We start from the raw sequence: 15,419 nt of genomic DNA on the forward strand, positions 1-15,419 counted from the left end.
TGTAAGATGATGCTGGTGAGAATAAAGTGGATTAGTTAGGGACTGGACTCAGTTGCTAGTTTTTCAATGATCCTTATTCTAAGGGAGACGTGTTTTCAGACAACTCTGGTTTGTTCCTTTTTCACTGTGCCTTGATTTTTAGAGATTAGTTAATTGGAGATTCAGATTGTTTCTAGCATCCCAGCCTCAGTGCCTCTCTTCTCTCATGCACACTGACTCTTTGACAGGCTTCTTTATTTCTTTTCTTTCCTGTACAGGGGAAGAGGCTTTGACCATGTATATGGACAAAAGTCGCCTTGACAGGAAGTCAGGGAATGCCACTCAAAGTGTTGAAGCTCTGCACCAGCTTGCATCATCCTACTTTGTTGACCGTGATGGCACCATGAGGAGGCTCCATGAGATCCAGATATCAACTGGAGCAATCAAGGTATGGATTGAAGATGGATTTGGTGAAAGCTTCTTAAAAAAACAGCACTAAAATACAGACATTCTTTTCAAAAATATTTATTTATTTTAAAGTCAGAGTTACAGAGGAAGAGAAAAAGGCAGAGAGACAGATTCTCCATCTGCTGGTTCACTCCCCAGATGGCTGCAACAGCTGGGGCTGAGCCATGCCAAAGCAAAATAACATAATTATTACTGAGTGACAGTTAAAATTACCAATTTATTTTCCTAACAATGTCAATGGTGGAGAGGATGGGACATGGGTAAAAGCCAGGAGCCAGGAGCATCATCCAGGTCTCCCATGAAGGTAGCAGGAACCAAGTCCTTGGACCATTCTCTGTTGGTCTTCCAAGGCCACTAGCAGGAAGCTAGATTAGAAGTGGAGTAACTGGGACATGAATGGGTACCCATATAGGATGCTAGCATCACAGGCTGCAGATTAACCTGCTATGCCACAACACCGCCCCCAATACAGACATTCTGAGAGTAGATAGATGCAACTCATGACATCATATCCATTTAGCTCATGATATCCCCTGGCAACTACTCTGATTGATGTTGCCATGTGCCCTGTAGAATCATAGACATTATCATTAGGGTGGCCATATGCGTAGGATCTCATTTGCTGGATCACCATGGCTGTGATTGTAGCATTTTTCTTCTTCTTCTCCTTCTCCTCCTCCTCCTCCTCCTCCTCATTTATTTATTTGAAAGTCAGAGTTACACATAGAGAGGAGAGGCAGAGAGAGAGAGAGAAAGGTCTTTCATCCACTGGTTCACTCCCCAGTTGGCTGCAACAACCAGAACAGCGCCAATCTGAAGCCAGGAACTTCTTCAGGATCTCCCATGCAGGTGCAGGGGCCCAAGGCATTGGGCCATCTTCCATTGCTCTTCTAGGCCATAGCAGAGAGCTGGATCAGAGGTGAAGCAGCCAAGACTTGAACTGGCACCCATATGGGATGCTAGCACTGCAGGTGGCGGCTTCACCCGCTATGCCATAGCACTGGCTGTAGCATTATTATACAGTCCTCTTGCTTACTGTTAAAGTTCTCCTGTATGGAGAATGACTGGGCCCCATTTTTAGGTGAAGACACTGAGGCCATGAAGGGCTAAATCATTGCCCTGAGGCACCAGCTACATAAGGTTTGATTACTTATGCCTAACTCAGCTACTTTTCAAGCATCTGTGTCTTTTATTCCTTCTTCCTTATCTTTCACGTTACAGATGGGAAAACTGAGTCTAAGGTTTAGCGCCTTTGTTTAGTGTTACACAGAAATACCTTAGCAGGTGTTAGGCCTCTATTTTCTAGACCAGGGACCTGCAAATCTTTACTATAAGGGTCAGATGATGATAAGGGCCAGCTTTTGGGTTCCATATGGTCTTGTGTTGATACCACTTAACTTTGTAGCATAAAAGCAATCATAGATAATATACAATCAAAGAGGCCAGGCTATGTTCCACTTAAAATTTATTTGCAAAAATGACAGTTTATTGTTTGCTAATCATTGTTTTTCTACACCAATGCTGTCCAATAGAAATTTCTAAGATAATGAAAAAACTTGGTTTCTATGCTGGCCAAGATTGTAGTCATCAGCCACATGGGGTTATTGAACACAAATTATGGCTACTGAGAAATTAGCTTTGTAAGATTGTTTTATTTTAATGAATTTTATGTTGGTCACATTGGATACAGCAGCTCTAGACTTTTGAATTCAGTGCGTTTGAGTATAGGACCTTTAAGAAGTTTCCATTTTAAGTAAATTCAAAAACTACCTCTATGAAGGCAATTTGGGAGTATGTTCCTGATGTAAAGAATTAGCTCTCTCGGGGATTTCAATGCAGATTTTTCTATCTCAAATTTTCTTAAACCAGATTATGGCTATATTTTACTCCCAGTTACCATTCTGATTTCTTCTTAATAAATGCACAATTAGTCTCATATTAAATCTTCCAAAAATATCTCCTGAGAAAAGGGTGGGAGTTAGATCAAGGGAGACTCCGATGAGTCAGAAACTGACCAAGGGATGAGAGGAGTGTGGGAGGGAGAGAGCTACTGAGGAGGGGGACAGTAAGGAAAGAAATAAATCAGATCAACAAACAAAGGCTGGCTTATCTGAGAAGAATTTCCTATATTGGGGGGATTATGTTGTTAGAGAACTCGATGCACAGAGACGGATCTTTATGAAGCCATCAGAGTCAGGTGCCGTGAAGGCCTGGTTTTCATTATCACCAAATGGTTTTCTGCCCCCTGGATGGGATGCGGAATTGAGATATTGAAGCTCTGTCAGAAGATAATCCTCTTTTGTGCCTCCTGGAAGTGTAGTCTGCCTCCCTAGGAGGAATTTCTCAGACAAATTGCACAGGGCCTTCTGTAGTAACCATTCTTACAGCAGGCACTATCTTCCCCACTCAATTTGGCTCTTGGATTTTTCTTGCCATTTATTGCCACTACATTAAGACCCAGCTAACTAGATCTTGTCTCTCTACCAGATTTGTTTGAGGCTGGCTGCTGACCTCGTATTGGGGGTGGGGGAAAGCAGTTGCCTGTGTCCCATCCTCCCCACCATGGACATTGTTAGTAAAATAAATGGGTAATGTTAACTTTCACTCAATAATAAGCATGTTATTTTGCTATGCTAAAAACAATGCATTGTAAAACAAAACAAAACCTAATTATCTTCCATTTATTTACTGTGTCATAAGTGATACACATTTTCAAAATATGGTCACACTCCTTGTTGTGGTGTTGCTAATATTTTATAGTGGGGAAGTTGAGACTTAGAAAGGGAAAGTTATGACCTAAGGTTTCATAACTGAAGAGGGTAGAGGAGGTATGTGTGGCTGTTTTTCAATCATCATTCCATACAAAAGATGCTGTTTTATAGTCATGTGCAAAGCTCAAATCAACCCTAAATAGTGGGAAGTGAAGGCAGAAGGATGGAAAAGCCTCTCTTTATACCAACTTATTCTTATTTCAAATGTGTCAATGTTTTAAAACATAATTTTTATTTTATTTATTTTATTTTATTTTATTTTTTTTAAAATTTTTGACAGGCAGAGTGGACAGTGAGAGAGAGACAGAGAGAAAGGTCTTCCTTTTGCCGTTGGTTCACCCTCCAATGGCCGCCGCGGTAGGCGCGCTGCGGCCAGCGCAGCACGCTGATCCGATGGCAGGAGCCAGGTGCTTCTCCTTGTCTCCCATGGGGTGCAGGGCCCAAGGACTTGGGCCATCCTCCACTACACTCCCTGGCCGCAGCAGAGAGCTGGCCTGGAAGAGGGGCAACCGGGACAGGATCGGTGCCCCGACCGGGACTAGAACCTGGTGCACCGGCGCCGCAAGGCGGAGGATTAGCCTAGTGAGCCACAGCGCCAGCCATAATTTTTATTTTTGATTGACACATAGTAATTGCACATATTTACAGGATACAGTTTAATACTAATGTAAGAGTAGAAGGTCCATGGAAAGTTAAAAGAAGCTTGTTTTGGTGCAATTTTTTTTGAAATCCAGGCATGGATTTTTTTTCCCACAAACATATTTTCCATTAATTCTGTGAAGACCCCTTATATGTATGGAATTCAGAAGTTTGCAACAAAATAAACATATCTTAAACTTCAGTTTTCCATGAACTTTGTGGGGTACCTACCTACATGTATACAATGTAATAATCTGATGGAGTAATAGGCATATATATCACCTAAGACATTTATCTTTTTTTGCCATAGGAACATTCAGAATTTTATTTGCTATCTTGAAATATTAAATTCTCATTTTTAAAGATTTATTTGAAAGGCAGATTTACATAGCAGAGTAGGGGGAGATAGAGATAGAGATAGAGAGAGAGAGAGAGAGAGAGAGAGAGATCTTCTATCCATTGGTTCACTCTCCAAATGGCCACAATATCCAGTGTTGGACCAGACTGAAGCCAGGAACCAGGAGCTTCATCTGGGTCTTCCACATGTAGGCAGGGATACAAGTTCGTGGGCCATCTCCCAATGCCTTCCCAGTCCCATTAACATGGAGATGGATGGGAAGTGGAGCAGCCAAGTCTTGAACTGGCACCCATATGGGATGCCTGTGTCACAGGCCTTGGCATTATCCAGTATGCCACAATATCAGCCCCTTATTTGTTATCAACCATAGTTGTTCTACTATGCTATAGGATATTAGATATTATTTCTTCTGCCCTATGTTTTTAAACATTTATTTTAAAAAATTTATTTATTTATTTGAATGGCAGAGTTACAGAGAGAGAGAGGGGGAGGGAGAGAGAGAGAGAGAGAGAGAGAATCTTCCATCCACTGCTTTACTCGCCAAATGGCTATAACAGCCTGGGCTAGCCAAGCAGAGACCAGGAACCTGGAACTCCATCTGGGTCTCCCACCTGTGTGGCAGGAGTCTGAGTACTTGAACCATCTTCTGCTGTTTCCCCAGGTGAATTTTGAGGGAGCTGCATTGAAAGTAGAACAGCCTGGGGCTGACGCTGTGGCATAGATTAAACTTCTGTCTGCCGTGTCAGCATACCATATGGGTGCAGGTTCAAGTCCCAGCTCCTCCATTTCCCATCCAGCTCTCTAATAATGTGCCTGGGAAAGTAGCAGAAGATGGCCCAAGTACTTGGGCCCTGCACCCACATGAAAGACCTGAAAGAAGCTCCTGGCTCCTGGCTTTGGCATGATCCAGACCCAGCCATTGTGGCTATTTGGGGAGGACACCAGCAGATGGAATATCTTTGTCTGTCTGTCTCTATCCTTCTCTATATATCTCTGTCTTTCAAATAAATAAATACAATTAAAAAAAAAAAACGAAAGTGGAACAGCTAGAATTCAAACAGGTGCTCATATCTTATGCTGGCATTGTAGGTGGCTTAACCCACTGAGCCACAACCCCAGTGCCTCCTCCCATCATGTTGTGGCCCTGCATCCGTTAAACATCTTCTCTCCATCCCTTCCTTTCCCACAACCTTCCCAGGCTCTGGTAACCTCTATTCTATTCTCTGCTTCTTTGAGAGCAACACATTTACCTTCTATGTTTATATGAGAACGTGTAACATTTGTTCTTTTATTCCTGACTTGTTTCACTTAACATAATGTCCTCTAATTTTGTGATGCTGCAAATGTTTGAAAATATTCTTTTCTATGGGTAAGAAAACATCCCATTATGTATATGTAACACATTTTCTCTACCCATTCATAAATCGATAGACACCTAGGTTGATGATTCCGTGTCATAGCTATTGTGAGTAGTGCTACAAAAACATGTTAATGCAGATGTCTGATGGCACCGATTTCCTCTGGGTGCATATACAAGTAGTGAGAAAGCTGGATCAAGATTATCTTTTTGAATAGCTCATCACCTATTGTCCACCACCTCAAGTCTTCTAAGACAATTCTTAGGAAATGTGTGGCCATAGAATTGGGGCATTTTCTCCTGTGGCGGCACTGATTATGCTTGCTACTGAAATTTAATTTGGGGAATGGGGATAATTTTATTGCTCTTGCCTAATCATAATGCATATGTTCTCATTACAACTTATGAAGACCTTTTATAATCTGATGGCCCATCATTAACTCATGCTATGTGCCAGGCACTTACATCTATCACGACTAGTCTCATACTCTCCCTGGAAGAGACTTCCTTACTTACATAACTCTCCTAGGTCACCCACTAAATAATTGGCCCAGATAGAATTTAACACAAATTTCCCTAACTCCAAAGCCTATGCTTTTGAAATATCTTACAGTACTTTGACTTTTAGTTTATATGATACTTTTGATGACCTTGTGAGGTAAGAACCAGAGATCACCAGATATTTTGGCTCCAGTCTGCATGCTTGACCATCCCACTATCTTGTCTGGTAGGTGACTGCCAGGCTCAGTCCAGGCATATGCAGTGCGCTCAGGAAGTAGACACTGACCCAAGGCTTCGCTGACTTGGCTTTGCTAGGGATGACTCTTCAATGTCCGCACTAGGCAAAGACACCTCTTATGCTTGCCTCACTTTGTGTCCAATTCAGGTCACAGAGACACGGACTGGGCCTCTGGGCTGTAACAGCTATGACAATCTGGACTCTGTGAGTTCCGTCCTTCTGCAAAGCACGGAGAGCAAACTGCACCTTCAAGGTAAGAAGCCAGTACGTGGAAAAAGAGGCAAGAAGTGGGAGGGGGTTGGGGTAGGAAGCAGCTCCAGTGTGACAGGGAGAGAAGAGAATGGGGGATGGCATGGAATGAGATTGGAGAGATTGGAGAGATGATGGACACTGTGAATTTCCACTATGAATGTGGAAATAGGTGGTTATGAAATGATGAGGTGTTTTTAGAATTTTTACATATAGGACATAAAATTCATGGTTATTAATTAGTTCTCGGATAGAAATATGGAAATGTGAGCTTTGATTATTTTGATGAAAAAAATCAGTATTATTTATAGATGTCCCAGACTTCGTTTGTATTAAGGTTTCATATCATATAGTCTGAATTTTCTGCATTATTACTTTTGATTTTCAATGTGCTTTGGCAAATATTATTTGAATTCCAAGAAATATAGGACATTTTATGCAATTTTTTGATTTTCTGTAATCTCTATTTCCCTTTACTTGCAAATAATTTGTATTATTAAATTCACAAATGCACATACACACACATGTATGCTTTTAGCAGAGTTTACAAGTGGTAACACTCAATGCTGGCTTAGATGTAGAGAGAAAGACACTCTCAGATAATAATACTGAGAATGTATCCATTTTAGCAATTTATTAGTTAATATTTATAAATATTTTCATTTATTTGATGTCTGTTATAAGTCAAGTTTATGGTTAGTGCTCCATATATATATATATATGCATAAATTTATATACACACATATATACATATATACATGTATATACACATGTGTATTTATATACACACATATATACATATGTATGTATATATATGTGTGTGTATTTATATATGGTGTGTATATATATATATGTTTCCTTAATGAAAATAAATATTTTACAACAGTAATTTCATCCTTATGAGTCCATATGATAAAAATGAGATGTAATTCCAGGACAAAAAAATGACATGGCTTTAAGGACAAATAGTGATGATTTAAAAAGTATAATTTATAATATCAAAAAAACAATATAAAGTAATCAATTTTCCACATGAAAAGACTGAATTATTTTGCATCCATCCAACATATTAGACCAGAAAGGATTTGTTACATTTATAAAGAATTTCTAAGATTATGTGAAAGTGATTTGCTATGATGTTACTTAATAAATGGAAAGTTTCTGTTGTAGGTATTTAAGGTATGGCATGATTTTAACATTGTAAAAGGATAAGTAAAAGATAAGTAAAAATGATATTGCAAAGAAATATATTGAGACCTTTAAAAAGCTTATGTCTAAACAGTTAGGTATAGATAATTTACTTTAAATTTCTAGTTCTTTTTCTAACTTTTCTATCATGAATATGTATCAACTTTATAGACATGTTTAACTTTGAGCAAACTAAAAATGTGACCTTCTAGAAAGGTATAAGATAAAGGTGATGCTGAATATCAGTGGGAGGAAGTTGAGTTGAGATTGGCAGGCAGAGCTAAGCAGAGCCTAATAATGACTTTTATATTCTGGTTCCTTAGCAACTCTTTGATTCACGCTCCCATTATAGAAGGTGGCTAGAAAAACGGTGCACTGAGGGTTTGTTGGTGTCACTTGGGAGCAGTGAGTGAAAATCTCTCAGGGAAATGCAGGCCAAGAAAGTGGTTCAGTGTTAAAATAAAACACAAAACAACAAAACCTCAGATACATGAAAAATATCCTACCTTCTTTAGTGGAGGAAAGAGAAGACAAAAGGGTGAATTAATGATTGCTAAGGAAGTACACAAGAGAGATCTGCCTTGGGTGTGGTAGGATTTTCAACATGTTAGTTGAAACATGTTAGTTGAAAATACAGTCTTCTAACGTGAGAACCATGATTTGAATTGTCAGTTTGGCCTTGTTCTATTTGTTTGCCCTGCAGTACACATTGAGAATACAGAAAACTAATTGTAATTAGAGTAAACTTATAAGGAATTAACAGAATATTATCAACAAGGAAGTTTTTGAGATTTTACCAATGTAATGAAGTTTAAGGTCCAGAGATTACTTCAGCTTCTTGGTTGAAACACATGGAGGATTGGGTGCATGTCCAATCATCATAGTTCAAGATGGGTGTGAAGAAATCTCAGTATTTGAAGAATGATGTCCTATAATAAATAGTGGAGGAAGATTCAACCGGAGCATAAAGGAGTTGTCTGTAGATACCTGGAGAGCCATCCTGCAGAGAAGAGTCAACTTCAGTAATCTGGATAAATTGGGCCAAACCTGATATAGTAGGAGAAATTAGAAGGATCCTAGCTTTGAAGTCAATGTAATACAGATCTTATAAAGAATATACATTTCTGCCCAAGCATGACATGGCTTGCTAAAAGTTGCAGTGATTCCCTATTGTCAGGGGGGTAGATATAAGAAGATGATACTTGGTTAGAATGTCGCAGAGGTTATTTAAGCATCAATCAATTAGATTGGATGAATGAAACGGCTGTGAGTTCTTCCCAATGCTGCTTCTTGGGCTTTGCAAATATGGGCATATTATCACAAATTTGTTCAACAAATACTTTTCATAACAACACATCTTGACAATGAGCTAAGCAAAAATGATGAAGTAGTGAAAAAGATAGCATGGTTTTGGCCTCAAGAAATATGTATTCCATCAGAAAAGATGGGTTTTTCCACATACAATAAGAAGTGTAATGAATTTTAATATAGAAACATAATGAGAGTTGTATAGTACTAGGTAATATGGAGACTTAACCTGTAAGAGAGTCAGGCAAGTTTCCTGAAAAAAAGATGCATGAAATTAAAACGAGGGTGAAAAGTCTTCATGAGAAGGAATTTGAGGAAATGAAACATTCTTATGAGATTAAATCAGATACATCAATGGTGAGACAAATAAGATAATCCTCCAATTCCTGGAAGGCATCCATGGCACACTAATGAGCTGAACATTAATTTGAGAACAGTGGACACCATGGAAAAGATTTAAAGAGAAAGTAGCATTGTAAGACTGGTAGTTTGGAAGAAAGCACTGATTTTCATGTGGTCAATAATTTAGAGAGGGATAGCCATGAAGTTGGTGACAGGTAGGGAGCTATCACAGTAATCAAGATGAAATAGTGATTTAAACCATAGAGGTAGTAGATGGGGTGGAAAGAAATAAACTAGTTCTAAAGATACTTAGGAAGTATTTTAAAAAGGATTTAGCAACAACAACAAACAGACCATAAAGAATTTAGAGAACTTGGTGAATGTTATGTGGAGATGAGATACAGGATGGACAGGCAAATAGCTATGATTCATGATAAGACATAACATAACAGGGATAATGAAAATTATTCATGGCATTATTGGGGTGCAGGAAAGAGTAATTCATTCTGTCTATCCACGTTGAAAAGCCAAAGAAAAAACTAGCTATCTGAAGAATAATAATATTCCCCTGGTAGAAGGTAAAACAAAGAAACTTCTTAAACATTAGACAAGAGAATATCTCATGACTTTTGAGTAGGCTGATATTTATTCAGTAGGCTACAAAAAGCATTAAGTATAAAAGAAGACTGAAAATTATACTGTGTTAAAATTAAGATTCCTTTTCATAAAATATACTATTAATAGAATGAAAATGCAAGGCACAGAGTGGAATAAAATATTTCTAATACATGGATCTGCCAACTCATGTACAGAATATATAAAGAACTCCTAAAATCAATAAGAGAAAGTCTGTTTGGTAAGAAAAGAAAATGAATAAAATGCTTCAACAAATATTTCATAGATAAGAATATCAAAATAATAAACATTTGAAAATAGTGTTCAAAAAATGTAAATTGAAACCACAATTCAAAAATATAACATGGTGATCATTGTGATAAATGAAAAAGACTGACAAATATTTAGGAGTGACCATGTGAAACACTGGGAACTTACATGACTTACGGAAATGCAAGTTAGTACAAACCTTTTGGAAAGCTCTTGGCAGAATCTACTAAAGACTAATTTGTCCTTTCCCCCATGGCTTCAAAATTCCAATTCCCTAAGGATATACCCAACAGAGGTGTGCCCTAAGTTCACCAAAACCATGGATATTCTTAGATGCTTTATTCAAAACAGTTCAAACTGGAAACACTCCAAATGTCTTTTCATCAACACAATAATAGATAAATTTGCCATACATTCGTATAATGAGCTACTATACAGAAATGAGAAAGAATAAACTACTTCTTCATGAGACAATATGGAAGACTCCCCTGAACATGACATTGAATGAAATGATCCACACACAAATTATGTGCTGTGTGATTCTATACCTATACAGATCAAAACCGTAAAAACAAGTATGTTGCTTTAGAACTCCAGAAAGAATGTTAGCCTTTGAGGAGATAATCGGGGCAGTGATGGAAAGGGATGAAAGGCGTTTCTGAAAGTATTGATAATGTTCTCTTTCCTAATCTGGTTAGTAGCATGTGAGTGTGTTTGCTTTCTGAAAATTCATAAACTATATATTCATTATTTATATGTATGCATTTCTGTATATGAAATATGTATCTGTTAAACATTTATTTAATATTGTGATCCATTTGAAATCCTCTGCAAAGAGAAAACTGAATAGAGCGGAGAGGCATGTAAGAATGGGAGATGATCCAGCCTAGTTAAATGTCAGCTTGCATGGACTGGGGAGAAAGGGTCCAGAAATAACAACTGATACTGTTTCACCCAGTGCTTCCCTGTGTGTCAGGGCCTGCACTAATTTATGATTACTGTATTTATGTTTGTTTATTTTATTATGTAATTGGATTTACTAAGTTTTTAATCCTCACATAATCTCTATAAAGCAGGCATAAATAACATCCCATTGTGCGGGCGAGAAAACTGTGGTCTACAGAGGTTGCTTAATAAGTGAATGATACAGAATTTTAATTCAGTCTAACTTCAAAGATCTTCCTTCTCGAAATGTTGCTGCTCTCTATCCACCTATTCCTCTTCTCATTCCTTTGAGTGATACTGGGAGGGAGATAAAGCAGAGGTTTGTTGTGGTAGATTGAGTACAATATGAATGGCACTCTAATGACCTTCACCTTGTGGTATTTCATGAAATGTTCATTAAAACAGTGCAAAGGTAGAGTGAAATAGAATAAAGAAGAGGGTTGGGGAAGGAGATTAGAAATGAGAAAGAAAGGATCATGGAAATGATCAGAGGCTATTAGTAGTCATAGCAGCAACAGCCAAACTAGTAGGAATAACACTAATGGTATAATGATAACTTATTTTTATACTTCTCTCTCCAAGAAGCCATTGAGTGCTTGACTGACATTGTCATGTAATTTAATCTAGTATCCATCTGGTGAAGTACACAGAAAGCAGTGCTCTGCCTCAGTAGCTCAGTGATGTGGAAAAGAATGCAAGGAGAATATTTTCCTGAAATATTTGAATTCTCCAGAAATTTATTCATTTATACATTGACTTGTTTATTTAGAAATATTTATGGAGCATCAAATATATGCTATAGAATGTTTTAAGAAATGTGTATATAGCAGTAAATCATTTTGGAGTTTATAGTTAGTGTGTGGGTATGGGAGAAACAGATGATAAACAAGTAAACAAAGGAATATATTTTCTTTACAATCAGAGATGTAGTGAGGAATCAGATCATGTAGAAATTTGTAGACCATGGAAAAGACTTAGAACACATTTTACTCTGGATGATACCAGAACCATGGTAAATTTGGTCTGAGGAGTAACTTGGCCTCTCTTGTATTTAAATGGATCATTATAGTTATTGAGTAGAAAAGAGTATAGAAGGACAACAAAATTCAAAAGGACCTCAGATAGGAGGTGATGTTTTAGAGGATGATAGTAACAATGAAGGTGGTGAGGAGTGATTAAATTTATGGATATATTTTTTTTTTAACTTTTATTTAATGAATATAAATTTCCAGTGTACAGCTTATGGATTACAATGGCTTCCCCCCCCCCAATAACTTCCCTCCCACCCGCAACCCTCCCCCCTCCCGCTCCCTCTCCCCTTCCATTTGCATCAAGATTCATTTTCAATTCTCTTTATATACAGAAGATCAATTTAGTATAAAGATTTCAACAGTTTGCACCCACATAGAAACACAAAGTGAAACATACTGTTTGAGTACTAGTTATAGCATTAAATCACAATGTACAGCACATTAAGGACAGAGATCCCACATGAGGAGCAAGTGCACAGTGGCTCCTGTTGTTGACCCAACAAATTGACACTCTAGTTTATGGCGCCAGTAACCATCCTAGGCTGTCGTCATGAGTTGCCAAGGCTATGGAAGCCTTCCAAGTTTGCCGACTCTGATCATATTTAGACAAGGTCATAAAAGACAGAGTGAGGATAGTAACCAATGATCCTAAGAGTGGCATTTACCAGGTTTGAACAATTATACTGCATTAAGTGGGGAAGAGGACCATCAGTACACACATGTTGGGAGTAGAGCCATTGGTGGTAGAGTAGAGGTTATGATTACAAAGGAATGAGGCCCAAGTGCACTAGACAGGGCCTAGAACAAAGGACAGAGAAAAAATCTAAATTTATGGATATATTTTAACGTCGTGTTAATTTTATTCAGCAATGGCGTGAAAAATGGTTGTGAGAAAGAAGTCAAGGGTGACTTTTTTTGCCTGAGCAACTGCAATGGCAGAGTTTCCACTTACTGATAAGGCAAGGCTGGGAGAGAGACCAGTTTTGGTGGGACATGAGGAAACAGGTTAAAGCCTGGTTGAGTTTGACTATAAGGCTGAAAAGCAGTCCATTAAATGCCCAAATGTAGATGTTGAATTGGCAATTGAAAGGTCAGGGGAAAGAACTAGAGAAATAAATTAGCATCAAAATGCTACTTCATGGCATGAAATTAGATAAGATTTACTCAAAAGAGAGCATAGAGAAAAGAAAGGGATTCAGTTTTTGATTCCTGAAGAATTTAATACTAAAAGGTTTGGGATAGTGGGGTAAGTATAAGAAACAGGAAAGGAAACTAGAGATTTTACAGGGAGGAGGAAAGAGAGCCAAGATAATGTTGTATCCTGGAAATCAAGTAAAGAATGTCAAAACAGAGAGTAGTCAACTGTGTCAAATGTTGCAGACAAGATGGTTAAGATGAGAACTGAGCACTGAACACTGGATTTAACGACATGGGGATTATTGAGGACCATGCCAATAGATGTTTCAATCAACTCTCCAGATGAGATCCTGAATAAAATGTACTCGAGGCAATTCTAGAGAGGAATACACAGTAGATGATAAAATAGCATGGATGATGTGGACTCAGTTGATTTTTTTTCTTTTTAAATATTAAAACAACAAAAATTTTGTATGAGTGATTTTAAGATCAAAGTTGGGCAAGCAAGGGTGAATATGGTCTTTTGTGTAACTGGAATCACTGGACATAGTTAGAAGTGCATATTCATAATAAAGACAGGGAGAGGGGAATATATGGGACCAGATGTGGGTACAACTAGTAGGTGTGGTAATGGGGCATTTTATGAACTTCTTGATTACTTTCCTTAGATTTTTTTTCTATTTTACTATTACTGAAGTTAGAATGCATCTTGTGATTGATATTATATCACAGTTTAATTGGTGGAGTATTATTTTCTTAGTGCACATAAGATAATGATATGTTTTGTAATGAGTGACATCATAAGTCCAATAGCATATGGTATTTTCTTCAGTGAACAGAAGTTAGATCGTTAGCCTATTCCTTGTTTCTAAAAGAGAAAGGCAGATGGAAGGAGAGTGATGAAAATTAAAAAATGGGAGACTAGGCAATTGCAGGGAGATGAGTTCAAAGACTGCTAATTTTAGTCATCATTTGCCCTCACCTGAAACGCCAAGCAGACCACCTGAGACCTCCTCCTAATCTTCACATTCAAATGATCAATTTTGTTTCTCAAAAATTCTCCTCTTCCTCCTCATTCTTACTTCTTTCCATCTTCAATCCTACCCTCCTTTTCTTTTCCAGTGGTTCTGCTTGAAATTTCAGTTCCTACCAGACCAGGCTCTAACTCCAATCACTTATGGACCCAGGACCTCCTCATACCTTAAGTGGAAAGCAGCCTTAAAAAAAGGCTCTAGAGAGAGAAAATCCGTAGTTAAAATATGAGTCCTACTATTTGCTAGCTGGGAAAACTCAGAAAACTTACTGTGGACCCTGAGTCTCTATTCCTCACCTACCTTGTATCATTATGAACATTAAGCATGTGAAAATATATATCGCTTCCGACAGATTGAACATTCAAAAATGTTAGGTATTATTTTTACTCCATTAATGTGTAGCTTGCAAAAGATTTATTTACCTTTGCATCCTCTGGTCTCTGGCTTATATGCTTGGACAATATTGTGCTGACAATATTGTGCTGGACAAATGTGTGCTGAATGAGTAAGTGGAGTGTTCCTTATATAATAGGAACTCAGTAAATCAATCCACAAAACCTCAGCAATTATTGAGAACAACTGCTGTGCTCATCACAGTGGAGGACCAGTGTAGATGGTTAAACCATACATATTACATAAGAAGCACACATAAGCACCTCAAAGATAAATCTCAATTTGATCATTTTTTCCTTATGGGCCAATCAAGTTATTAATATTTGTAATGGATCCGTATTGAAAGAATACTAATTCATCCCTTGGGCTTAAGCTTTCTAAAGCAACTCTATTAGGATTGACCCTTTCCTGAAACCTTTCAATGACTCCCCCAGGTCCCTGAATTTAAAGCTAACTTCTCCACTTGACATTTGAGGCCTTCCATGATGGGTTCTATATTAGTCAGCTTTTCATTACTACAACTGAAATACTTGAGAAGAGCTTCTTAGGAAGGAAGAAGGTTTATTTTGGCACATATTGCAGAGGTTCACAGTCTA

At 38.0% G+C, this 15,419-nt stretch overlaps 1 protein-coding gene across 1 annotated transcript in view; it reads left to right on the forward strand.

The window, feature by feature from the left end:
- The window catches only part of BRINP1 (BMP/retinoic acid inducible neural specific 1), a 156,988-nt gene that overhangs the window by 82,923 nt on the left and 58,646 nt on the right, over positions 1–15,419 (forward strand). Inside the window, exons 3-4 of the mRNA XM_062206914.1 lie at positions 258–427; positions 6,459–6,564. Coding sequence (XP_062062898.1) covers positions 258–427; positions 6,459–6,564 — 276 coding nt within the window. The remainder of the gene's footprint in view (positions 1–257; positions 428–6,458; positions 6,565–15,419) is intronic.

Source organism: Lepus europaeus, chromosome 12 (assembly GCF_033115175.1).
Source record: "Lepus europaeus isolate LE1 chromosome 12, mLepTim1.pri, whole genome shotgun sequence".
NCBI classification, from domain to species: domain Eukaryota; kingdom Metazoa; phylum Chordata; class Mammalia; order Lagomorpha; family Leporidae; genus Lepus; species Lepus europaeus.